The following is a 26,358-nucleotide window of genomic DNA, read 5'->3' as shown; positions in this document are numbered from 1 at the left end:
TTGTTTTTGTTTTCTTCAATTTTAATACCAAGTAGAAAAAAATAAGATAAGGGAAGGGGAAATGAAAGAAACAAATTGATGATAAAAGCAAATTCATCGAAGAAAGTTGAGGGTTCTATTTACAGAACTCTAAAATCAATTGGCAATATGAGAAGTAACTTAATAAATTCAACAACTTACAAGTATGTGTAAGGTCTCTTATACTCAATAACTTATAAGCATACGTAAAATCTCATCTTTTGTCAGTTCTCAACAACCATATTATTTCGGTATGAAGGAGAGATTTTCTCTTAAGACTAATTTATCATTTTAGTGATGTCGTTTGAAAATTAATAATTGCTAGTTGTTACTTGCTTAAAACGTGAATTATTCGTCCAATAGTAGCTTGTCACGTGATAAATTGGTGACAAAAGAGTATCCCCGTTAAGTAGGAGAATTGATCAAATATAGCAAAAAAATAGCCCTTATTCAAAAATGTTAATTTTTTTTAAACTTTCAAATATATCTAAAATCTCACTTAAATAAATACAAATACCCTCAATTTACATAAATAACAAGTTGTTGACTAAAAGACTTCTTGTGCTATGTATAATCAAGTGTTGATCTCACTAATATTTTTCTCCTTTTCTTTTTCGAAGAAGGATTTTCTCAAATTTATTTTTTAATAAATAACCAAAGAAACCTTTCTTGCATGGTTCCCACAAAATATTAGAATGGTTACATACTTTATTCATATAGCAGAAAGTGAACTACTGGAGTAAAGAAATAAAAGTAAATTTAACTTTAGTTGTCTTCAATTTAAAGGATTGTAAGTACAAACAAAATAAACAATAAAATGATCAAAAGAAAATATTTACTCACCACACCCTAAATTTAAAAAGAGTTTTATAAAGTAGGATGAAGTGGAACAAGATTTTCAACAATGGCCATTCGAACCATGTTGATGCACGAAATCGGGTTGATCTTGGACCAACCTAAATCCAACCATAAATCATAGCCATACAAGAACACAATGATATATCATGGTTCACCCCAAGTTGGGGCTACGTCCACATTGATGTAGATTCAATTTCACCATGTAAACTGAGAGTTACATTGTACATAGAGGTTTGTTGCTGGAGAGGTTAGGGTTTGCCATCCTTCTAAAGTGAAGGTGAGAGGTTCCTTTTATAGAACTAGGGTTTCCCTCCCCTCTTACATACTACATGGGCGTAATAGGAAGGGCCAAATATTAAGTCCCAATCTATGGTACAAAAAAATCAAATTTTGAACACTTCCGAGTTAAATTTTTCTTATCCACGTGATGAGATCCTCTTTTCATTTTGCGCCTACCATATCTTCTTCATGTAACTAGTGGAAGGACAATTCTTTCCTGCACATCATCAGTCACTGTCCAATCGATCTGATCACCAACTAGCCAATAGCTTTTTCTTTTTTTTTTTTGGTCAAAGTGCAACTTTTATTACAAACCAAAACTAAACAAACATACAACAAAAGACCCAAAACAAACACATGGAAAAGCAAAAAGTGGGCCAAGACAAAACACAATACAACAGGACCAACCAACTGTTGCAGCCCAAACACACAAACAACTTTACAGATGCTAGAAGCATCCACGGCAACCGTCGCCACTGCATCAACCTCAATCCGTCTAATATCTCATCCCTTACCGATTATCTCCTCTTCAGATACAACATCCTACCCCGATCTGCTCCACGAGCACAGCCACAACGAATGGATAGCCAGCAACAACACAAAGGAAGCTAGCTATCGGGATGAAGTCCGTGGAAACCTACAAACAACACTACCGAAAAAGATAGATAAGCCGGAGAAGGTGGTGGTGTTGGAAACACCTGAGCCGATGAAAACGCCGAAGCTCGACACACGATCTCCACAATATTCATGACTGAAAACCAGAATAAAGAATAACAGAGAAGAGGGACACCAACTGGGCAAGAGGGATAGACTAAATCAAGGTTGAAAGCAGGGGAAGAGAGCAGTAGAAATAAAAAACAAAGAAGAGAAATATGACCAAAAGTTTGTAGTATAATAATGAGAACACATAGGATAACGTGAAATTTGTCAATATCTACATCATGTAGGGATGGCAATTTAACTCGTCAAATCTGATCCCTACAGGTAACCGATCCGAATGGTTCGGTTTTGGGCATAAAATTTCGGGTATTTTAAGGTTATGGGAAACCGTTGGGTAAATTTTTCGGTTTCGGTTTCGATTTCGGGCTTGGTTATGGTTATTGGGGTATCCGCCCCAAACCCATTCTCGAAACTGAACCATTTCATCTATGAATAAAAAAATATAAATATTTATTATATGAAAATGGGTTGTTATTAATCATGCATTATTAAATATGAAATTAATTATTTACTTTTATATCATTAATAATAGGAATTATATGCTTATAATTTTCAAGAGTGTAAATGTTTTCTTAGTAATATAAATTTTTAATCTTACTTATTAGATGCATTGTATCAATTGTATTAATAGTAGCAATTTATTTAATATCTTTTTTTTTAATATTCTTCATTTAGTTAATAATATAAATAAATATATAAATATCATAAAGGGAAAACCATTCCCCGATCTAAAATCAGTCACCCGACAGGTTCGGTTATGAGGAAAATCCGTTCGAGGATTCTACAGGTTTGAGTTTGGAGAAAAGAAACGAGTTCAAGTATGGGAATGGCACATCCGAACCTAATCCGCCTTGTTACTATCCCTACCTACATGCAACACAAGCATGTGAGCAAGGTAGTTGATCAAGATCAAATTGCCTGCATGTATAAGTACAACTCTTTCCTCTAAATTCACAACTCCAACATGAGATACATCATGTAAATAAAATGAGTAACTGTGATGGACAATACCTACATAATCACATGCATATACATACATATTGCTCAAACAAAAGAATAACTGAACAACAAAAAGAAATCTGCATAGAAACAATAAAAGCAATTTGCACATAAATGATCTGTATATTAATATAATGATCAACAATAATTCTTGTTAAAATGATATGCTGATTGAGATTAAAAAAAAAAACAGACAAGTGAGATAAAAGATGAGATGTAGGACTTTTCTTCTTCTAATAGGGTTTTGATTTTGCTGTCAGGTTCTCTAATTGTTCACCTAATAGGATTTTGGTATTTTAGTTTATTTGATTATTAAACTTAATGGTATTGTAATTATTTAAGTTAGATTTTGAACATATTTAAAATTTTCGATAAAAGCTGATATTTTGGAAAATTGAGCACTAGTTTTTATCTATATTTGATAGAGAGTTTTAACAAAACATTTCCGATACTATTTACTTTTAATGAAAAACCATATTTTCACATTTTCCTAGTACTATTCACTACACTTTTATTTGTCATTTGTCATTAAAACTAAAGTTTTTTTTTTTTTGTTAAATTTTTTGTTAGTTTTCCTTATTTGATAAACACCCATTAAAAAGGGTCTAATTGAAAAAAAGAAAAAAAAGACTATAGAAAAATTCATTTTAATTCTTAGAAAATATCACATAAAATATGTTACTCTTATCATGTATTTGTACTATCTATCTTTAATAGAGATGAAACTTTCAAGCGTTGGTGAATCCTACCTCTATTAGAGAGATAATACAAATGGTAATACCACTAGATACTAAGTGTAGCATTACTCATCACATTTAGACTAATAGCTCGTCTAAAATGGATAATGCTAGGTAAATTAATATTTTAGACTAAATTATAAATCGATGATGTATCATTAATAAAAAAAATACGTTAATCAAAACTTAATAATAATCTAGTTATTTTGGTCACTCATCATTAACCCATCTGAACGAGGATCTTCTCCATCTTCTCTTTGCGATAATCCAAATGATTCTTTAATTGTATCTATTTATCGTAAATCGTGTAATCAATTTTCGTTAGATACTATTTATTTTTAATTTTAAATATAAAATTTAAAATGATTTCTAAGCGTACGTTTACTACCAACGGACTATCCTCACAATGAGGATCCCCATCCCCCGTCTCACCGTTTTTCCTCTTTCTTTACTGTACCTCCGGCCCACCCCACAGCCACCATGCCCGCACCGCTACGCAGACTGGCATCTCAGTAATTTCCCAATCCCATCTCCCCTCCGGTGAAGCTCCTCCCTGACAGGTATTTGTTTTTGCGTCGCAGTTTTCTGGACTATTGATGGATTTTTTTTCCTTGTTTTCTTTATTTTATGTTCTTCTGGTTAGATATTAAAGTTAAAGGCGCAAAATGTTCGGTATTTCGTACGGAGAGCTCTTCCTCTTGATCGGTGCCACAGCTGCTCTAGTCGGTACACACAGAAACTCTCTCTCTCTCGCTCTATATATATATATATATCTTATCTGTATAGCTACAGCATTATTCTCAAAATTGGTTCAGAATTCTTTTACTTTTCTTTGGTAAGGTCAAAGCTTTTCTGGGTTATCTGAGATTTTGGTGTTTTATCTAAGATTGCTAATTTTACTGGAAACAGAAACTGAAAAATTGATCTGGGTTTGGTCCTACAACCCATTACACATCAAACCCAGATCAATTTTTCAGTTTCTGTTTCCAGTAAAATTAGCAATCTTAGATAAAACACCAAAATCTCAGATAACCCAGAAAAGCTTTGACCTTACCAAAATCTCCGAAATGATCCTGAAATTTTCGGTATGAGAATTGGTCTTACACTTTCATTCGTTCGGTAATGCCGAACGGAACCGAAAAAAAATATATTATTTAATTTTAAATATATATTTAAAATTGTAACAGCCGTCCGATTTAGTTGAGATTTAATTTCAACCGATGAATACAAATCAAAGTTCAAACCCTCAGATAACTCAGCTCAGTCACTCTCTCTCTCCGTCTCTCGACTCGACCTCACCTCAGACAACCTCACCTCAGAATCCGGTCACACCCACATTACACAAGTGACTCACCTCTTTGATCTCTCTCTCTCTCTCGACTTCTCATCCCTCGGACCCTCCTCACTGTGGAGGAGCCTTCCTTCATGGCACAGAGGCAGAGCCACGGCCACCGGCGCCGCTCACCTCTCTGATCTCTCTCGACTTCTTCATCCAGATTCCAGGTAAATTTTGGAATTAATTTAGGGTTTGAAATTTAGGGTTTGTGAAATTTAGCACTTGGAACTGATATGGAGGTAGAAGATAAGTAATGGCTGAACGATAGTATTAGAAATTTTAGCGTTTCTACCCTCTAAACATGTTCTTCTCACCAACGTTTAGAACTTTTTGCGGATTGTGATTTTCATTTGATTTGTATAGATCAGAAGGATGAGTCCTTTTACACTATAATTATCAATCTTGGTAATTTGATTCCTATTGGCAGCTGAATTATAAAGAGGAAATGGGGTGGAAGTTACAAGTTGGTTTGTTCTCAAATATAAGAAACAGGAAAGAAAGTCGATATGAATATGGAAACAACACCAATATATTGGTCTCTGTTCTTTCATTTCATTTCCAGCAGCTATTTTGAGAACTATTTATCCTATTGCAGTCATTTTGTCGTTCATTTGAAAGTCTATAAAACTACAAATATTAATGTCATTTAAATGAACTAAAATCAGGAGTGTTTTCTATGTACCCTTAACGTAGCGTGCCTGATTCTAATAGAAACATGAGGAACCCCTTTAATTTTTCTACAAGAGTTGGAGACATTGTGTCTAGCACACCAAGCACATTTTGCTAAATAGATTGTGCACAAAACTACTAGATCATTCTCTTTATCAAATAGTAGCAGGTATGGTTTAGGAAAAGAACATGAATTATTACTTTGTTTTTTTTATTTGTATTTGATCGATTTTCTAATCTAATATAGACTATGGGGAGGGGGATTCGAACTTGGGTGTATAGGGGGAAGCATATTGTTGTAGCTAACTGTGACTACGGCCAAGTCTTCTATTACTTTGTTTGCTTTGAGTATGCCAAAAGTAGTCAAATGAGTCATATGTAAAATTACTAAGGTGCACCTTTCTGTGATGATTTAGGGAATTCTGCCATGGATTTTACCAGTGGATTGCTATCATAACTGAGAAGCCATAAGCTGCCTCCTTTTACAGGAAAGAAGAGGACCTTGTGAATAAATCACAGGTAATAACAAGTTATTCAGATTTTTTTTTTTTCTGTCTCCTGTGGTAATGGGGAGGCATCTCACGTATTTGAAATTTGTTTGGGCATGCATCACAGTCACATCCAGTCAGCCTTATCTTGAAAGAATTATATAGAGATAATAATAATAAAGCAAATCTAACAATGTGGAGACGACATTGATGTGCCGGAGTTAATTAATCGATTAATATAGAGGGTTAAATTTTAGCCCAATATGTCAAGTTTTAGTCCAATAGCCCAAAAGCCCAAAACTATTTTGGGATTTCTGAAAATTTGGTTTGGGATCGGTCTTGAAATTGAAATTCCCGAAAACTTCGATTTAGAAATTGGGACAAGGGTTTCGGTTCGGTATCCCATACCAAACCAGCCCTTTCACCTAGTGTTCCGGAGCCAAAAACACTGAAAAATCATTCGACCTTATAAGTTTGGAAGAAAAATCGACAAATAGGTGTTTACAAATATGTATAGGGTGCTAGTCCCCCTCTTCACTATTGCTGATTTGATAGAGAGAAAAAAAAGTAGAGTATACAGAAACTTGCGGCTTCGTTCCTCAGCACTGTTTCCTTCTTCCGTCTTTTTTTTTTTTTTTTTTTTTTTGAACACCAGAACCCAATTCATTAAAGGCCTACAGAGAGGCAAACACAACAACAACAAGAGAAGTGACAAGGGATAAAACACAAGGACCCCTCCACCCAGAAGAGGCGTCACCCCCAGCACCCCCACACCCACCTTAATGAGGACAAGGAAGTCCGTCATTATTCAACACAAAGACCAACGAAGATGGGGGCCTATCGACCCACACAACATCACACATCTCCGTGAAACCAAACGACGCAATCGCGTGAGCCACGCCATTAGCAATTCTAGGCACCTAAGACCATCTGCAATCAAGAAACTTTCCCCCCAACTGCTGAACCCGTGCCAGCACGGGGAAAGCCTCCCAACTACCCATGGACAGCGAGCTAGAGAGACACTTAATCGCTTCAAGGGAGTCCGATTCCAGAATGACATACCTTACACCCAAGTCAGCACCGAATTGGCACCCATGCAACAGCGCAGAAGCCTCCGCAGCAGCCACCGAAGGAGCATTGATAGCATACCACGCTGCAGCCACAAACTTGCTCTCCATTTCCCTCACAACCATCCCGACAAAACCCTTCTTAGAGGCCTTGGACCAACTAGCATCCACATTTATCTTAACAAAAGGAGAGGCCGGAGCGCACCACCGCGCACCCGGGGAAATCCCTCTGCCGACGCCCCCCTTTCTAGCCCCATCCACAACCCTCGCACCAAAAAAAGAGCTCACAGCCGCAGAGATAGCAGCCAAGACTTTAGAAGGGTTAATGGACGCCCCGTTGAACACAAAATCACAGCGAGCCTTCCAAATACACCAATAAGTAAAGACAATATAAGATCGCCTCCAATTGGAATCACCAGAGATGCAAAAATTCGGAGAGAAGACCGCCAGAATCCAATCCAACCAATCGGGGAGAGACAGACGATCCACTTTATAACCCAAAGCCCCACCAAACCAAATTGGAGCAACCCAAGAGCAAGAAAGAAAAATGTGCTCAATAGTTTCATCATGACAGCAGCAAATAGGACAAGTAGATACCTGAGAGGCCCTTCTACGGAAAAGGGCATCCCGAGTAGGAAGACAATTATGCACAGTAAGCCATAAGAAATGTCGCAACTTGGGGGGGACCTCCAGCTTCCAAATCCCCTTCCACAACGCCTTGGGAACCCCACGAACAGAAGGCCGCCGCTTATCCCTCACTGCAATCGATCTGCTTTGCAACCATCTGTAGCCCGACTTGACCGAATAACACCCATTCTTGCTCAGATCCCAGATAAGCCGATCATTCCTACTTAAATCCCCAAGAGGTGTCTCCTCAATAGCCTGCATAGCCTCCCCTGAAATGAACGGCTGCAGAAAACTAATATTCCACCGCCCCGAATTCGGACAGATAAGTGCACTGACCCGTAAACTCGGAGTAACCGCAACCTGTCCAACCGGCACCGGGTGACCAAGGGGTAATGAAGGAAGCCATCTATCCTGCCACACCCGCACCTCCTGACCACTCAAAATCTGCCAATGAGAACCCTCCCTGATTAAGTCCCTGCCAATTAAGAGGCTGCCCCACGCCCAAGAGGCACAGCCCCCCTTCTTCGCATCCCAGATCGAGCAGTGAGGGAAATAACGAGCCTTAATCACTTGAGCCCACAACGAATCCGGTTCAGTCATTAACCGCCAACACTGTTTAGCCAGCAGAGCATCATTAAATTCCTGAAAATTTCTGAAGCTTAATCCTCCCAAGTCTTTGGGCAAACCCAAAACCTCCTTTGCAACCCAATGAATCTTGCTGGCTCCCTCCTTGCATCCCCACCAAAACCCAGCTACCAACGCATCCATTTCCCGACAAACACCAGCTGGGAATTTGAAAATGCACATAGGGTACGCCGGAATCGCTTGTATAACAGCCTTAATTAACACCTCCTTACCGGCACGGGATAGAGTACTTTGCTTCCAACCTTGGAGCTTTTCCATAATTCTCCCTTTCACATAAGCAAGACCTCGCTGTTTCGATCGACCCCATATAGCAGGAACCCCCAAATATGTCCCCGGATTGTTAACCACCGCCATTCCAAGAGCGCTTCCCATCTGATCAGCATTCACCTTCGGAACATTTGCCCCAAAGAACACACTGGATTTCACCAAATTAACCTTCTGCCCAGAAGCCTCACAAAAATTGTCCAGCAAATTCCTCAGATTCCGACAGTTATTCATATCAGCCCGCAAAAACAAAAGGGTATCATCAGCAAAGAAGAGGTGAGAAATCATGGGTCCAGAGCCGCCCATCTTGACCCCTGCCATCCTACCATTGTCCACCTCACTCTGAATAAGCTTGGAGAGAACCTCCCCCACCAAAATGAATAAATAAGGAGAAAGAGGATCCCCCTGACGGAGACCCCGCGTGGGCGCAAACGTCTTCCCTGCCTGCCCATTTAGGAGGACATCGAACTTTACAGATGAAATACATCCATTAATTATCGATCTCCATCTGCTGCTGAACCCCATTTTTTCCATAACAGCATCCAGAAAGTCCCATTCAACCCGATCATACGCCTTCTGCATATCAAGTTTAATACCCATCTCGTATCGAGTCCTAGCTTTCCTTCCCTTCAGATAATGAAAAATCTCATGGGCTATGCCAATGCAATCCTGGATTTGTCTACCCGCCACAAACGCATTTTGGGTAGGAGAGATGATATTTGGTAAAAATACCTTCAACCTGTTAGCAAGAATCTTTGACAGAATTTTGTACGAGTAGTTGCATAAGCTAATGGGCCTGAATTGCGACACAACTTCCGGATTAGGGACTTGGGAATCAGCACAATGTGAGTCTGATTTATCAAACCTGTACCCGCAGAGTCCAGAAACAGCTCCCTGACCAAAGCCGACACATCTGCCCTGACAATCTCCCAATAGCTCTGATAGAAAATGCCCTGGAACCCATCAGGGCCAGGAGCCTTGAGACCTCCCATTTGCACAGCAGCGTCCTTTATTTCATCATCCGTGACCGGCGCAATTAGCGCCTCATTCATTTCATCAGAGACCGAGGGAGTAATGCAATCTAACAGCGAACCCCAGGTACGACTCCCGGCCGAGCTAAAGACTGAAATAAAGTGATTATCCACCAATTGGCGTACCTGAGGCGGACGATCCACCCAATTCCCATTCTCATCCCTAAGCTTCACAATCTTATTTCTCATTCGTCTCTGAAGGGTTGAAGAGTGAAAAAACTGAGTGTTAGCATCCCCCTCCCTCAACCATTTTACCCTCGACCTCTGGCACCAATAACTCTCCTCTTGAAATCTTAACTCATCAATTTGCCTAGATATCTCCCTTATCTCGTCAAAGTTTGGACCCCAGTCTCGCTGGAGAGAATCAAGCTTGGAGAGAAGATCCTGGATCCTGTAGCCCCGCCCCTTAAATTTAGTGCGATCCCACCTACTTAATCGATTACGGCAGTCGTTTAAAGTTCTCACCCATTTATTCACACATCTGCCATTATGCCGCCATTCCCAGCACTTCTCCACTAACTTCTTGCACTCTTCCTCCGCCACCCAAAACGCCTCAAACCTGAACATCTTCCTACCTCTCGGCCCTTCAAGATTAGAATTGAGAATAATTGGGTAGTGATCCGAAGCAATAGCCGTACCGTGCATAACAAGGGAGTTTGGCCAAATTTGCTGCCACTGCTCATTCGCCAGGACCCTGTCCAACCGCTCCTCCACCCAATCCCCTCTTCTCAACCCTCTCCACGTAAAAGCCGGCCCTTGGAAGCCCAAGTTCATCAACAGAGAGGAAGACATAAACTCTCCAAGAAACCTAGGCTTGTTGTACAAAACCTCCACTCCTCCAGACTTCTCATGATCCCACATGAATTCGTTGAAGTCCCCGCCGCAAATCCAAGGAATATCCGTAGGGGTAAAGTGATTAACCATCCATTCCCAGTACATACTTTTCTCAGCTCTATACGAAGTCCCGTAAACCGACACCATTGCGTTTGCCCTTTAACTCTCATCACAGCATCAATAATATTTTTGGACGAAAGAATAATACTAACCTCCAGATTGTCCTCCCACCACAAGCTCAACCCACCAGCATTTCCAATTGGCTCAACATCAAAGCCATTTGCATAACCCAGACGCCTCCTCACCCCAATAATTCTATGATCTTTCATCTTAGTCTCGGATAAAAAAATCATAGAGGGCCTTTTTTTTCGAATGAGCCCATGAAGAGCCCTTACTGTCGTGTCCGACCCTAGCCCACGACAGTTCCAGAAAATATAACTCATGGCTGGCCTGCGGCTGTTGAAGGCCAACCGCCCCGAGCCATCGAACCCGTCATCTTTTTCACCATCTTTCCTGTAGCACTATCCGACCCCCCTTCCACTACTGCCTGTCGTCCATGACTCTCCCTTATGTCTTCCTTATTTGCACCCGCCTTAAATATCGCCCGTTCCACAGTCAGGCACCCTTCCTTGAAGTTTAAACTTCTCCATAATTCGGCCACCCTATCTTGGCAGTTCTCCTCCGTGTCCGAGCCCTTGAGTTTCTTCATTGGAGCTTGAATTAACCCCAAATGCTGCGATTCCCCACTTCTTTTACTACCCCATAGTGGGTCTACACCCAAATCGGCCAGATTGTCGTCGACCCCTTGGAACTCGCCCAACTGTCCTTCCCCTGCTGTTTTTAAGCTTTCCATAACAGAGCATGCCGACGTCTCCTCTCCCTCCACCCGCATTCTTCTACGCCATTTCTTTTGACCTGTGCCATGACTTCTAGATGCTCCCCCAGTCTCCAAGGTTTGAGTACTCTCCTTTCCTTGCATAATCGCTGCCCGTAGACTGCCATGATTCAGAACGGACGTGATGCCATGTCCTCGCACCGCACCCGCCTGCCGGCGTTCCCCCCTGCCCACATGCTCCGCTCTCGTAGATATCACCACATCCCTTACCGGCGGCGCCTTCATCCACTCTCCATACGCCACCGCCCCTTCTTCAGACATCTCCGCTGAGCATTCAGTATTGATATGTCCTATCCGCCCACATTTGTAGCAGAAATCTTGGAGCCGTTCATACCGAAATTCCACCCAGGTTTCCTTATTTGAATCCCTCCTAATCCAGCATCCCTTAAATAACGGCTTCTCCGTATCCACTAATAATCTTATTCGCGCAAATCTTCTGGCGTAACCGGGATCCTCCATAGCTAAACATTTCCCAGCCTCCTTGGTTACACGCTGAATGTTCTCTTGAGAAGCTAAACCCAGTGGTATTCCCCTAATTTGAACCCAAAAAGGTACAACATCCAACACCAGTTCCTCCAGAGCTAGCTCCGGAGGCCATTTCACAACAGAGAACACCTTCTTCATCACTGCCCAGGGAACCTGCTCAAGGATTCTTGAGGCTACACTTTCATCTCTGACTGAAATAATAAAGACATTCTCCCTTGCCCATTTGATTTCCACCTCACCCAACTCTTTCCAAGCCGCTCTGAGGATATTCCTGACTCCCCACTTATTCACTGGTTTTTGCGTAAGGACTTTCCCCACCAATTTGACTCCCTGCTCCATAGTCGATAACTCCAGTGTCTGGTTCAATTGTACCACCAGCTCATCCACCCCACTATTCGCCATCACCTTGTAACACTGCTGCCACACTCGCCCAGTCTGATACGTAGAAAACCCTTTACTTTCAGAACTCGCCCTCAGACTGTACAAAAAAACCACCCAGTTTACCAGCTGATTCTTTTCTTCGCTTTGGTCAAGTATGCACCCCATCACTAAAACCCACATAAATGCATCCAACCGGCCAAATTTAATTCTGGTACACCAAACTTGTTGGGAAAGACCCCCTATATGCCTTGCTTCAATGTTCCGATCTACCCTGTATTTATTTCCACAAAGCCCCCTTGGCAGTTTCCCCATAACTCCCTACCCACCAAAACTCCTCACAGCCTCTGCAAACCCCTACCCCCAGCCTAGACGAAACGAATTTAAAAACCCCCCCCAAGCCCCACCAGCAAACCCAACAATCCTTGAACAGGAAATCAGTCAAATAGAGAAGCCCCACCCCTTGCCAACACCTCAACCCTGCCCCCGCAAACTCAAGTTGACTGAAATTTTTCCCCCAGCCACTTCCAAGATTTCACCCCATCACCCTTCCACGCGAAGTCAACCTTACTTGAGAACCCCACCCCTTGCCGTACCCTTTCCTTTCAGCACTCACCCTTCAATTCGTCTGACAGACACTTACCCACCCCCACAGACAATAACACCTTCTCTGAACCCACACGGCGCAACATACCCACAGCCCCAAATTGACAGAAAAGACTCCCAACAAGGGCAAGGCAACACCCCTGCAGCCCACAAGGAAAAAAGTACCTAGATTTGAAAAGCCCCAATCCTGACCGAACCCTAGATCCTATCAGCTCAGCACCACCCTCTTCTCGGCGTTACAGACCACCCTCCTCCCAGCAGACCAACCCCCAAGAGCATAACCCGAGAAGCACAAACACAAGATTCGATTCGACCAACCCCCAAACAGCTGCCGCCACAACTTCATCAACCACCACGTTTTACAAGTTCCTCCTGACTGAAGGTAAGCGAAAATTGCCCTGTTTATCTCCTCAAGTAAATTTGATTATCCCCCAATTTTTCTTGGTTTCAAATTTATATCGATTGCTAGGTATTTGGAAGGGTTTATGGGTTTGGGTTATTTTCATATTATTTTGGGAGTTTGCCCACTTGAGGTAGAGTTTTTGTAGACAGGTATTTGTTTTTGCGTCGCAGTTTTCTGGACTATTGATGGATTTTTTTTCCTTGTTTTCTTTATTTTATGTTCTTCTGGTTAGATATTAAAGTTAAAGGCGCAAAATGTTCGGTATTTCGTACGGAGAGCTCTTCCTCTTGATCGGTGCCACAGCTGCTCTAGTCGGTACACACAGAAACTCTCTCTCTCTCTCGCTCGCTATATATATATATATATCTTATGTGTATAGCTACAGCATTATTCTCAAAATTGGTTCAGAATTCTTTTACTTTTCTTTGGTAAGGTCAAAGCTTTTCTGGGTTATCTGAGATTTTGGTGTTTTATCTAAGATTGCTAATTTTACTGGAAACAGAAACTGAAAAATTGATCTGGGTTTGATGTGTAATGGGTTGTAGGACCAAAGGATTTGCCTAGAATTGCCAGAGCAGCAGGGAGGTTAGCGGGTCGGTCCATCGGGTATGTTCAGTTAGCTCGAGGCCAATTCGATAATGTTATGCAGCAGTCTCAAGCTCGCCAGGTACTTGATTGATAACTATGCATTGTGCACAACACCGTAATGATAACTTCAATGTTCTTGAACCAAAGGCCGTTGTGTTAATTTATGTCCCTTGCTTGAGCTTTAGGTTCATAAAGAGCTTCAAGATGCATTGGCTCAGCTAGAGTCGATTCGTTATGAAGTCCGAAGCATATCACTTATGAACCCCGGTCCTATGACTCGAAAGCTGATTGATAATATTCAAGACCCGGCTCCTTTGAGTAGTGGTAGTATTCTTAGCAGCCATACATTATTTCCAAGTAGTTTTATGCTTCTCTCATGATTACAAGTGTATATGTCAACTTGTTAGGAACCAACATTTCACTTGAGAAGCCCAAGGAGGAGCGGAAGTCAATAAATAGTGTAATGAAGGTTTCAATAATACGATTTCTTTTTATAAATGGTGTACTTCGCATCGCCTTGAATTCCTTGTACCTGTCTTTGACAGGATAGTACTTTGAGAACCTCCAACGCACCTAATTTTCATAGTCAAGCAACTGCGTATGCAAAATTGGCTGAATCTGATGCTGTGAAGGCTGGCACTTTAAAAAGCGGTGCAGTGAAAGATGACCTTTATGATGAGAGTGGTCTTTTCATTGTTCTCCCAATTTCAGCTGAAAGCACTGGGATGCTACCAAATCGCAAGGGTAATAGTCTTCTTGATTATAAAACTTAGTTTTGTTATCATTTATTTTATCCCCCGGGAACAACTTATCCTTAAATTTTCTTTTGTAGATCACTTACTTTTCTGTATTTCCCAAATTATCTTGAGTTATAGAGGTCAGGAATTTCTGTGCTGCACATATTATGGTTTCATATCAATGGTTGTGTTTAGTAACCATTTTTTATCTATACCCTTGTATGGTTTTTCGACAAAGGTGTTGCTCTTACTTTTAGTCTAGTTGTGCATGATTCCCCATATGAAATTGATTCGCTATTGTTGGTGGTTCTTTCGGGGTTGTTGAGTTTCCCACTTGCTGGGCTTGGGCTTAAATACGCGTCACAGGAATACTCTTCAAATATTTCCTGATTGCTGAGTAATACTCTTAAACACACATCATAGGAATACAATTCTTGATTGCTTAGTGTGTAAAATCTTGCACATTAAACTATTTCCACAAACCTTTATTCTGACACACACACATATACTATTGTTATTTCATAACTTAACATACCTAAGAGTTTCCTGAGAATTTGTAAACAGTTTTCCTTTTCATCTCAGATATGTATATCCGAATAATAACCAGTGGTTGTGATGACAGAGAATGTTAAAGGATCGGACCTTGTGTTGGAAGCGGTAGTTGAAGCAGAGGTAGCACGTAATGCCAAAGATTTCTTTTCACAACCTGAAAATCAAATACAGGGAACTGAAAAGTGACTGAAAAGGTGAGGACCTTCTTCTTTAAAAAAAAAATCATCACTTTGTTTGTGTTTGGCATTGTTGGCACAGAACCGAGCACAATGGCGTTCTAGGATTCACACAACCAACCCTACTTAGTGGGAAAAGGCTTTGTTGTTGTTGTTGGCATCGTTGGTCTTAAACAACAAACTTTACTTCTTGTTGCAGCGTCATTAGGAACAACTAAAATTGTCATGTAATAGAGGAATTTTGTTCCCATTTAAAGTGGTTGGTTTATTAGTATGTGGGAATGTTTAGGGTGTAGGGGATAAGGGCAGGGGTATATCAGATGCGAGTCAACTTGTTTTTGGCTGTGCATATTAAACACATTAGTTGCTCGTTGCAATTTTCAGTTTGCGTTTCCACATGTTTGCAGTACAGAATATGTTTTATGTTTACATGAAACTTTTTTAGCTAGGTTTCCTCGAACAAGCAGCTAGTGAAACATTTTAAAAAGGAAGTATCATCTGGATGCAGAACTGCATACCCTTTACCCTCTAGGGGGAAGTTTTAAAAGTTCAGCAGGTGTTTAATAAAAAAAAAAAAAAAATCTTGCTTGATATGTTATTTGTACGTGTTTGGGGATGTGTACGTTAGTAATATGTATGTAGTCGTATGTGCTCATCACCTTACGGAAATGGAAATTAAGAATCACCCAATAGAGACCTTGCTCAATTTCAAGTGGATGAATTATGCCAAAAACTTCCGGCGGGCCAATATGTCTATTTAACATTCTCCGTCCCACCCGTGCACGAAATTCTAAAACTTGAAAACTTGCCGGAGCAGTTTGGATTTCTATGGATTAGCAGGTGGGAAAATAGCCATGTCAGTCAACCTGAAGTTTTTGATGTAGTTCTTACACTTATGGGGCTATGAAAATTGTCTTTCTATATCTATGCTAATCTTTTGTACTAACAAATGCTGAGAACATCTCAAAATTGGAAAGGAAAAGGGAGCGCAGCGCATTTAGACGAAGCAAAAATTATGAAGACGGGTTCATAGCGATTGTTTGAAGTGGCTTTTAAAACCTGAAACGAAGAAAGATTGTTTGAAGTTGTAGCTTGGTCTAGGGTGACTCAAGTTTGTGAAATGAATTAAGTAGACACGAATAAGTTACAGACAACGAGATTGTCAAAAATTATAGGGCGTTTAACAAAACATTTCCGGTACTGTTCATTTTTAACGAAAAATCACATTTATACCTTTCCCTAATACTATTCACTATACCTTTAAAAAGGGATTTTTATTAAAAGGGAAGGTTTTTTGGACTTTTCGTTAGTTTTTTTAAAATTCTATTGTGCTCCGTGGTATCAAATCCCCGATGATTTGTACAACACGGTCTTTTGTGTTATTCACGTCAATCAAAACCTTACGTCTGTGTTTTTTTTTTTTTTTTTTTTTTTGTTCCAGATAATCTAAACGTATGATGAAGAGATTGACAAGGCTAATGACAAATATATTACAAGTAGGCATCTAAAGCCATACCTCTAGCCCAGAGGTTTTTCAATGTATTGGGAACACGGTTTGGTAGACTAAGTGTAATTTTACACTTGGCTGAAAACTTGGAAGGAAGCAAAATTCAACCAATTATATTATTATACCGGGTTGTGTTCCCTATACTAATATTTTCTCCTTCTAGCCAACTCATTGAACATTTGAGGAGTTGACGATGCAAAGGGCCACAGAGGAACCCCCTCATTCCCCTGGAAGATAATCGAATAGACAGATTAAACTAAAAATATACTATTTGAACTAACCCCAGATAACTCTATCATGAGGACTTGACGTCATCCTCACCTCTTTCCGGCTTATCATTGGCAGTCCGCTCATGATTCCAAACTCAACGGTGTTAACTAAACACAAGGGTTGCGTTCGGTGTGGGACTTAACCGATGTCGCTAAAATGCATGATGGCAAATATTGCCTGCAATAATTAAACCACAATTTGTGGACTAATATATTTATAAGCATAAATGTATTTATATTTTTGTCCTTATTGCACATGACAGACATCCCACTGACCGCTAGGGCCGGAAATTGTGGCAGCCACCGTCATTGGTGTCAGAAAATTTAAATTTATATACATCACTCACTCAATCAACATCACTGTTACGCAGGCCCTTACGTTTACTTATGCTTCTAGAAGTGGAAGATGACTCGCTCCGCTTACGACTCCACCAACTACTCCACCACCGCCGCTGCCACCACCACCATCCTTCCTGATCCCTCATTTTACCAAACTGCCTCCATTCATATCACACACACACACACACATATATATACACGTCTCTCTCTCACACATACGCACACAGAGACACTCTCACTCCTCACTTTGCAATTCAGACAAAAACAACAACCGCAGTTATCAAGCAATGGCAGGAGTAGTGAGGAGGATCAAGTTGGGATCGCAAGGCCTGGAGGTTTCGGCTCAAGGCCTTGGCTGCATGGGTATGTCCGCCCACTACGGCCCTCCGAAGCCCGACCAAGACATGATCACTCTCATCCACCACGCCATCGACGCCGGCGTCACCCTCCTCGACACCTCCGACGTCTACGGTCCCTACACCAACGAAATTCTTCTCGGCAAGGTAAAGTTTTGTTTGACTTTTTTGCTCACTAGTCACAATCACAATCAGTCACTCTGAGTTTCTGTTAGTAACTTTTGGGTTTGGAATTGTTTGGATTGATGATGAAATGAACTGGGTTGGCTTCATTCTTGTTCTTCTAGAGAGAGAGAGAGAGAGAGAGAGAGAGAGAGTTAAATATAAATTTTACTTTGTGGGTTTTGTTTGGATTGTTGAATGGAATGAACTGATGATCAAGTGCATTGGGTTCAATCGATTTACTCTTGTTCCTGTAGTGAATTTATATGTAATTACTTTGTGGGTTTTGTTTGGATTGATGTTGAATTGAGTGGACTAATGATGGAGTGAATTGGATTTTGTTGGTTTAATGAGGAGCAGGCGCTCAAGGGAGGGGTGCGAGGCAAGGTTGAATTGGGCACGAAATTCGGTTGCAGCTCTGTGGATGACAAGTGGGACATTCGAGGTGACCCTGCGTATGTGAGAGCTGCTATTGAGGGTAGCTTGAAGCGCCTTGGCATTGACTCCGTTGATCTCTATTATCAGCATCGCATTGACACCCGTGTCCCTATTGAAGTCACGGTTTGTTATCTTCACTCACAAGTTTTGTTCTCCTTTTAATTGCAATTGCAGAACAATGTGGTTAACAACTTCATAGAATATTATGAACTAAGAAAACATGACAGGTGTATTTGTAAGAACGGTACTCGAAGAGAACCAACTCTTATCCAGCGTGAGTAAGCATCGGCATTTTCAGGAAGTTATTTGGAGATTTACGATGTCTTCTATCATTTTAACAAGTCACATATTTTATCAATTCGTCAACTTGATTCCGTTTGTCTCCAAATCATGTATTGTATCCAAATTAGTTTAAACAAACCACTGTATAATTGCTTTTTTTTTTTTTACTAGAGCGTTTGCATCATGATTCCTTAAATTTCTTTATGTCTTTACAAGGTTGGGGAACTCAAGAAATTAGTTGAAGAGGGTAAGATAAAGTACATTGGTTTATCCGAGGCCTCAGCTTCCACAATAAGAAGAGCACATGCTGTTCATCCAATAACAGCAGTGCAGTTGGAGTGGTCGTTGTGGGCTAGAGATGTGGAGGAAGATATAATTCCAATTTGCCGGTGAGGCTTATTAATTGTTTTATTAAGGAGGTGGCGATAGATGTTAATCTTGTTTTCCTATTTTCTCAGGGAACTTGGCATTGGTATTGTTGCATACAGTCCTCTAGGAAGAGGATTTTTTTCATCAGGCGCTAATTTCGTCGACAATCTAGCCAATGATGATTTCCGAAAGGTTTGTTGATATGCACATTAGAGAACATTGTAGCATCCTCATGCTACTATTGTGAATATCCTTATGTCCTCAAATTAGGAAATTACATTGTAGCATCCTCGTGCTATTATTGTGAATACCTTAACTCCTCAAATTAGGAATGATCTCACGAAGTTTAGTAATCTCTCCTAGCAGGCTATCCTCTTGCGGAATCCATGCTGTAAAAATTTGATTTCTAATTTAAGTAGCGAAGTGGACCTGATTTGTTTCGACATTAGAGGTATAAACATCCTTAATATAATCATATTTTAAGGTTATGTGTTCATCCCAGGTAGATCAATAGTTTAGTGTCAGGTGAACCTCCCTTAATTGATTTCTTTACTACAATCCGAGGAATCTGTATTGTGTTGTTACAAAGTTACGTTGTACATGCTTATGAAGGTGTACGAACTGTGCTGGCCCTTTATCATGTCATTTTGATAAAGTCATTAATCCTGTTGCTTATATATGTGGTTTATTGGTTGCAGTATCTACCCAGGTTCCAAGCCGAAAACCTAGAGCATAATAAAACAGTATTCGAGCGGGTTAGTGATCTTGCAGCAAGGAAGGGGTGCACGCCATCTCAGCTAGCACTGGCCTGGGTTCATCACCAAGGGAATGATGTGTGTCCCATACCCGGAACCACCAAGATTGAGAATTTTAACCAGAATATTGGAGCTCTGTCTGTGAAACTGACACCAGAAGAAATGGCCGAGCTTGAATCTTATGCTTCAGCCGATGCCGTTAAAGGTGACAGATATATGGATGGCACTGTTACTTGGAAGGACTCCGAAACTCCGCCACTGTCTTCATGGAAAGCCGCATGAGCATGTGCAGTGCCACTGTCGTATTAGTGATGTCTCTTTGTACTTTACGCTCTTCTGAATTTCCTCGTGGTTCCGAGAATAAGTAGTGTATGCTACATTGTATGTAATTGCTTTCTTTGAGACAAAAACATTTGGTATATTTCAACTTGCTGTTTGAGTATCAAAACTGGCAACTCTTTCCCACTTTAGGAAATGATTTGAAATATTGCTTGCGTTGCTGCGGGATTAGAAACTGCACGAAAAAATATGTTTAAGAAGGATAAAGGATTGTTATAGATGGTTAATGTTATTTACACTGAAAGATGGATTTAACTTTTTTAAAGGAACTTTTACATGAAAAGTATAAATTGGTACAACTGAAAATGAAGAGTTTAATCAAACTTCATGAGCCTAATTGAAACAAATTAATACCTTGACTAACAAAATGAACCGAAAATGAAAATATCTAAACCAACATTATGAAACTTGTGGAACACTATGAAAGAATATGAAAACATAATTTTTTTTTTTAAATTACTTTAGCCGTTCGATTTAAATTTGGACCATTAGATATTTTTTTTATCGGTGGTTTTGATCATATTAGAATATTAGTAGTTGGATTCAATGAATTTATAAATATTAAATTTTTTAAAAAAAGAAAACTAATGAAAATGGCTTGAAAACTTTGAATTTTAATAATAAGGACAAAATAAAGGGTAAAGTGTATAGTACATGATTGACTTTTTAGTGTAAAAATGTGGTTTTTCGTTAAAGTGAATAGTACCGTAGACTTTTCATTAAAACTCCCTTAAAAAATACATATATATGGTGGGCCAGCCACACTAACTCTTTGCCCCATAAATGAGTTTCGGGTTAAAACTCATATTTGCTCCAAGGATTGAAGTAAGTTGGGATAAGTTTAGAACCTAAATTTGAGTTTTACTTCAAAGATTGGAGTAGGTCTTTAGACTCTTAGGTTAGATAATATCGTTTATTCAAAAGCAAAAACATATTTTTTTCGAAAGTCACTATTGGACAGGTCAAAATACGTAATACCATTGATATTTAAACTGAAAGATCGCATTCCATGCTCGGAGCTCCATAAAAAAACTTTTGTGATTACGAAATAATGTTTGTTTGACTTGAATCTTTGCAGTCCTGATCCCGACAGAGAATACAATACAAACAATATCCTCCATTTTGGTCAATATCAATGTAACGCAGGCCCTTGCGTTTGCTTAATACTTCTAGAAGTAGAAGATGACTCACTCACTTCACTTACCACTCCGCCGCCGCCGCCCCTCCACCACCACTGCCGCCCCACCACCGCCATCTTTCCTGCACCCTCATTTTACCAAACTGCCCCCATCCTTCAGATCACATATATACATACATACATACATATACACACACATCTCTCTCTCTCTCTCTCTCTCTCTCTCACACACACACACACACACACACACACACACACAGTCACACTCCCCCACCTTGCAATTCAGTCATAAACAACAACCGCAGTTATCAAGCAATGACAGGAGTAGTGAGGAGGATCAAGTTGGGTTCGCAAGGCCTGGAGGTTTCGGCACAAGGCCTTGGCTGCATGGGCATGTCCGCCTTCTATAGTGCTCCGAAGCCCAACCAAGACATGATCACTCTCATCCACCACGCCATCGACGCCGGCGTCACCTTCCTCGATACCTCTGACTTCTACGGTCCCTTCACCAACGAAATTCTTCTTGGCAAGGGCCATAACGTTAATTATGTATATGATTCACTTCGTCACTTGTAAGTTTCAATCTATCTGAACTTGCCGGTTTGTTTGGATTAAAGGATGAACTGAATTGGGTTTGATCGGTTTGCTTCCTGTTTCTTTTTGCTTGTACAAGTGTTTTCTGGAAAAGCGCCTGCCAGGTGCGCTTCTTTAAGAAGCTCTTCCAAGTACTTTCAAGGAAGCAGTTTTTATAGTATAAGTCACTTTTAACAAAAACACTTATGAGCAAAAATGCTTCTGTATAAGCAGCAGTAGTAAACGATATAATTTCTTTGTGGGTTGTGTTTGGATTGTTGCGTTAATTGTACACTCTATACGTCCCGCATTTAGTTGAATTTACTGGACCAAGAACATGGTATTTAGGTTTGTTTTGGATTAATGCTGAATCGAGTGATGACGAGCAGGCTCTGAAAGGAGGGGTACGAGATAAGGTTGAATTGGCCACCAAGTTTGGTATCAGATTTGCGGAGGGGTACAAGAAGGAGGTGCGAGGTGACCCTGCTTATGTGAGAGCTTCTCTCGAGAGTAGCTTGAAGCGCTTGGGTGTCGATTCTGTTGATCTCTATTATCAGCATCGCATTGACACCTCCATCCCCATCGAAGTCACGGTTTGTCTTCTTACCTCTTGAATTGTGTATCCTTTTAATTACAACAGAACAATATGCACATGCCTTTGAGGTCTGTTAAATTGCTTGATCACATCTTTGACAAGGTTGGGGAACTGAAGAAACTAGTTGAAGAGGGTAAGATAAAGTACATTGGTCTGTCAGAGGCCCCAGCTTCAACGATAAGAAGAGCCCACGCTGTTCATCCTATAACAGCTGTTCAGTTGGAGTGGTCCTTGTGGTCAAGAGATTCGGAGCAAGAAATCATTCCTACTTGTCGGTGAGGGTCATTGAAACTACCTTAATTTTGTTACAGAGTCCGTAGTAATTGTTCATTCTTTCTAATCTTAGTTTCCTAAACATCTCAGGGAACTCGGCATTGGTATTGTTGCATACTGTCCTTTAGGAAGAGGTGAGGACCTTCTTCTTTAAAAAAACACTACAAAAAAAATGGGCTATGGATACAAAATTGAGGACACAGATAAGGAGTTTGTGTCCCTTTGAACACTAAAAAGGTGGAACAGTGCACATTTTATAAAGGGCACCAAGTATTGTGCCCAAATGTTAAAAAAGTTGACACAAACACATTATTGGGCACGAAAATCAAGACTTTTGTGCCCAAATGTCCCTTCAATATCAGAAATGAAAATTTTATATTAATTTACAAAGACACGATAGCAGTTTTCGTGCCCTCTAATTTAATATATTTAAATAAAAAATACGTTTTTTTGATGTCCTTTACATATTTACTTTTTCCTAGTCCATAATAATAAGATTGTTTATTAATTTCAAACTGACACACTAATATTTTTGTGCTTTTGTTTTAAATAAAATAAGAATACCACCCTCAAATGTACATTTTGAATTATTTGCACTATATACTTTTTAGATTTCAAACGGCGCGTATAAAAATAATTGTGCCTTTTGTGCAAAATAACAATAAAAAAATATGAAAAACTTGAAGATGAAAAAAGGATATTAGTCTTCTCTCTCATCCCTTCATCCTGTCTCTTCCTTCCCCTTCACTCTCCTTTCCGTATCCTTCCTGTCCATATATTTTAGGCAACAGCGCCGCCTTCCACTTGTCACCACAGACCGTCAAATTATACCTTCATAATCCTCTTCCCATCATCTTTCCGATCCTCAAGTTGGCTTCTACAAATTCATAGCCAAATTTCTTCAATTTCAGATCTAAGAAACATATGATTTTGTTCGGGTTTTTTGTGTTTTGCAGGTATGAGAGCGGCGTACGGGACGGCGAAGAGAGAAGTAGCAGTGGCAGTCGATGGGTGATGAGGCCCGAGCTAGTGATGAAGCCGATCGTTTCTCTTGGTGACACACGACACAAACGGCCTCGCCTCCGTCCTATCCTCATCTCGCTGCCGATTCCCTTCTCTCGCCTCCGTCGCCATTCTTATCCTTTTTCCACCTACCTTAACTTGTTGTAGCTAACGAGACACGAGAGTCTTAGAGCTGTTGAACCAGTCCAGCTCCACCTCGAACTGTGGCGGCGTCCTCCAGCTCTGCTTCTTCACACGAGCCTGAGGTGAGGACTCCATATTTCCCTCTTGCTTTGCTGTACTGGTCGTGTTACTTGATGGAACTGCGGCAGTGCTCTTCAGCTGCTGTGTTCTTCAATCATGATATGTTGCTTTTAATTTTTGGTGCAAAGCTTAAAGGAGATTGTGAAAAACTGCGCTCAGGTCCTCCCCAACGAAGCCGTCAATGGACTCCTTGCCCAAGGTCCTCCGCCTATTACTCTCTCCTCACTTTGTCTCTCTAAAATTTCAGATTTATTTCTCTAATTTTTTAACTTGAAGTTTTTGGTTGTTTCGATTTTAGGCCAAATGAAAAAAAAAAAAAATTGGGCTGAGGCATAGTTGTATTAATGAATCCCTAATTCTAATAAATTCCAATTTCTCAACCCTAATATGATTTTGGTTCTGGGTACTTTCTCTCACTCTACAAATTTGAGCAGCAAAGCACAAATCTTTGTGTTCTTCACTTCAGCCAGTTTCGTATTACAGGTACATCCACTTTCTGTCCATTCTTTTTTTAGGTAAAGTGATTAGAGTTGTTTCGGTTATAATTGTGTTAAAAGTTTTAGTTAGGATTGAAATTATTGATTGCCCAGCTTTTGCTATGTGGAATTGGAGGTGGGCTTTGTGTTAAAAGTCAAGAATTTGTGTGCAATAATAGGGATTGAGTTACAAAGTTGTGTGCGGTGTGCATCAATTGGTGAATGAATTTGATTGGTTCTGTTTTTTGGGATTGAAATTTGAAACAAAATATTCATGCTTTTGTGGCTTACGTAGGTGAATGAATTTGATTGGTTTTGTGTGCCTACGCTGTTAAAGAAAAGCCGAAACCAAACCAAACGAAAAAGAAAATTAACAAGAGTGATCGAGCAATGATGAATAAACTTAACAGCGTCGGTGACCCTGAGCAACGTGAACTCGAATCATACGTACTGACCTTTTCTTTTTATGTTGAATTTTATTTTATTTTATTTATGATTTAGGGTCAGATTTGAATGGGGGAGTTGCTGCGATTATAGGAGAGCTTGATCATGGTGATGCAAGTACAAGAAAAATGGATGCTTGGGGTACTTGGCGGGGCCATTCAAAACAACCCAGTTCAGAAGCAAGCAATCATTTTTTTTCCCTCTCTATACGCGATGGCCACATCGAAACCCATCAACCACCAAAGCCACCCTGACCAGGTTGCCGACTCAAACATGAGAAAAGAACTGTGCGGGTTCACTTAAAACCTTAATATTTAATGTTCTTATTCCTGAGAGAACCGATATTCACTTAAAACCTTTATAATTTTAGTTTTATTTTAGTTGGGGATAGAACATGTAAAATTCTAGTTGTTTTTATATACAATGGTTGTGAATATCTCTGTAAATTGTAATATTATAGATGCTTGTGGTTGTGGGATGTTTTAATTATATGAAAAAATAATTTTTTGTTTAGCCTCAATCTCAATTTGTAGGTGATTTCGGTTTTTAATATTTTTTTTAAATAGGTGACATATTGGGCACAATAATAATAAATGTGCTACCAGGGGTGGCTGCAGCCATCTGACAATTTTGTCAGAACTGGGCACACAAAGACCTTTATTTGTGCTTACGTGTTTCAGCACAACATACATTATTGTGCCCTTTTAGCAATGGTGACGCCCATAGAGGGCACAGACTCTAAGATAGTAGCTGCACTGTTGCTATTGGTCTATGGACACATATGTTGGTGCTCTTTGGCCTCAAAGGGCACAGATAATTTATTGTGTGCAGTGACCATTTTTGTTGTAGTGAAAAAATCATCACTTTGTTTGTGTTTGGCATTGTTGGCACAGAACCGAGCACAATGGCGTTCTAGGATTCACACAACCGACCCTACTTAGTGGGAAAAGGCTTTGTTGTTGTTGTTGGCATCGTTGGTCTTAAACAACAAACTTTACTTCTTGTTGCAGCGTCATTAGGAACAACTAAAATTGTCATGTAATAGAGGAATTTTGTTCCCATTTAAAGTGGTTGGTTTATTAGTATGTGGGAATGTTTAGGGTGTAGGGGATAAGGGCAGGGGTATATCAGATGCGAGTCAACTTGTTTTTGGCTGTGCATATTAAACACATTAGTTGCTCGTCGCAATTTTCAGTTTGCGTTTCCACATGTTTGCAGTACAGAATATGTTTTATGTTTACATGAAACTTTTTTAGCTAGGTTTCCTCGAACAAGCAGCTAGTGAAACATTTTAAAAAGGAAGTATCAGCTGGATGCAGAACTGCATACCCTTTACCCTCTAGGGGGAAGTTTTAAAAGTTCGGCAGGTGCACTACTACAATAT

The 26,358-nt window shown here is 40.2% G+C and overlaps 3 protein-coding genes across 12 annotated transcripts; all 3 read left to right on the top strand.

Moving 5' to 3' along the window:
* The first annotated feature begins 4,108 nt into the window (after nt 1-4,108).
* On the top strand, nt 4,109-26,332 carry LOC103960383 (sec-independent protein translocase protein TatB). 9 transcript variants are annotated; one of them, XM_048579695.1, is made up of 8 exons: nt 4,109-4,337; nt 6,033-6,135; nt 13,573-13,655; nt 13,886-14,007; nt 14,114-14,252; nt 14,336-14,397; nt 14,474-14,672; nt 15,288-15,789. In XM_048579695.1, the coding sequence occupies exons 3-8, from the start codon at nt 13,595-13,597 to the stop codon at nt 15,401-15,403; spliced, it is 699 nt and encodes a 232-aa protein (XP_048435652.1). In that variant the 5' UTR covers nt 4,109-4,337; nt 6,033-6,135; nt 13,573-13,594; the 3' UTR covers nt 15,404-15,789. The 9 variants fall into 9 exon arrangements, with proteins under 9 accessions (XP_048435652.1, XP_048435648.1, XP_048435649.1 ...); XM_048579691.1 differs by lacking the exon at nt 4,109-4,337 and adding an exon at nt 4,962-5,114; XM_048579692.1 differs by lacking the exons at nt 4,109-4,337; nt 6,033-6,135 and adding exons at nt 13,000-13,319; nt 26,235-26,332 and having other exon boundaries at nt 15,288-15,411.
* On the top strand, nt 17,778-20,299 carry LOC103960382 (probable aldo-keto reductase 2). 2 transcript variants are annotated; one of them, XM_048579687.1, is made up of 6 exons: nt 17,796-18,011; nt 18,387-18,587; nt 18,963-19,135; nt 19,205-19,307; nt 19,482-19,566; nt 19,814-20,002. In XM_048579687.1, the coding sequence occupies exons 1-6, from the start codon at nt 17,796-17,798 to the stop codon at nt 19,849-19,851; spliced, it is 816 nt and encodes a 271-aa protein (XP_048435644.1). In that variant the 3' UTR covers nt 19,852-20,002. The 2 variants fall into 2 exon arrangements, with proteins under 2 accessions (XP_009371118.2, XP_048435644.1); XM_009372843.3 differs by lacking the exon at nt 19,482-19,566 and having other exon boundaries at nt 17,778-18,011; nt 19,814-20,299.
* Nucleotides 21,561-25,228, top strand: LOC103960424 (IN2-2 protein-like). The gene is made up of 6 exons (XM_018650662.2): nt 21,561-21,887; nt 22,310-22,513; nt 22,618-22,790; nt 22,879-22,923; nt 24,461-24,537; nt 25,032-25,228. The coding sequence occupies exons 1-6, from the start codon at nt 21,663-21,665 to the stop codon at nt 25,226-25,228; spliced, it is 921 nt and encodes a 306-aa protein (XP_018506178.2). The 5' UTR covers nt 21,561-21,662.
* Nucleotides 26,333-26,358: the final 26 nt, after the last annotated feature.

Source organism: the organism of the source record quoted next, unplaced genomic scaffold (genome assembly GCF_019419815.1).
Source record: "Pyrus x bretschneideri cultivar Hongxiangsu unplaced genomic scaffold, Pyrus_bretschneideri_v1 Contig14, whole genome shotgun sequence".
Classification (NCBI taxonomy): Eukaryota; Viridiplantae; Streptophyta; class Magnoliopsida; order Rosales; family Rosaceae; genus Pyrus; species Pyrus x bretschneideri.
Note: the sequence above shows the minus strand (reverse complement) of the source record. Positions and strands in the feature narration are given on the sequence as shown.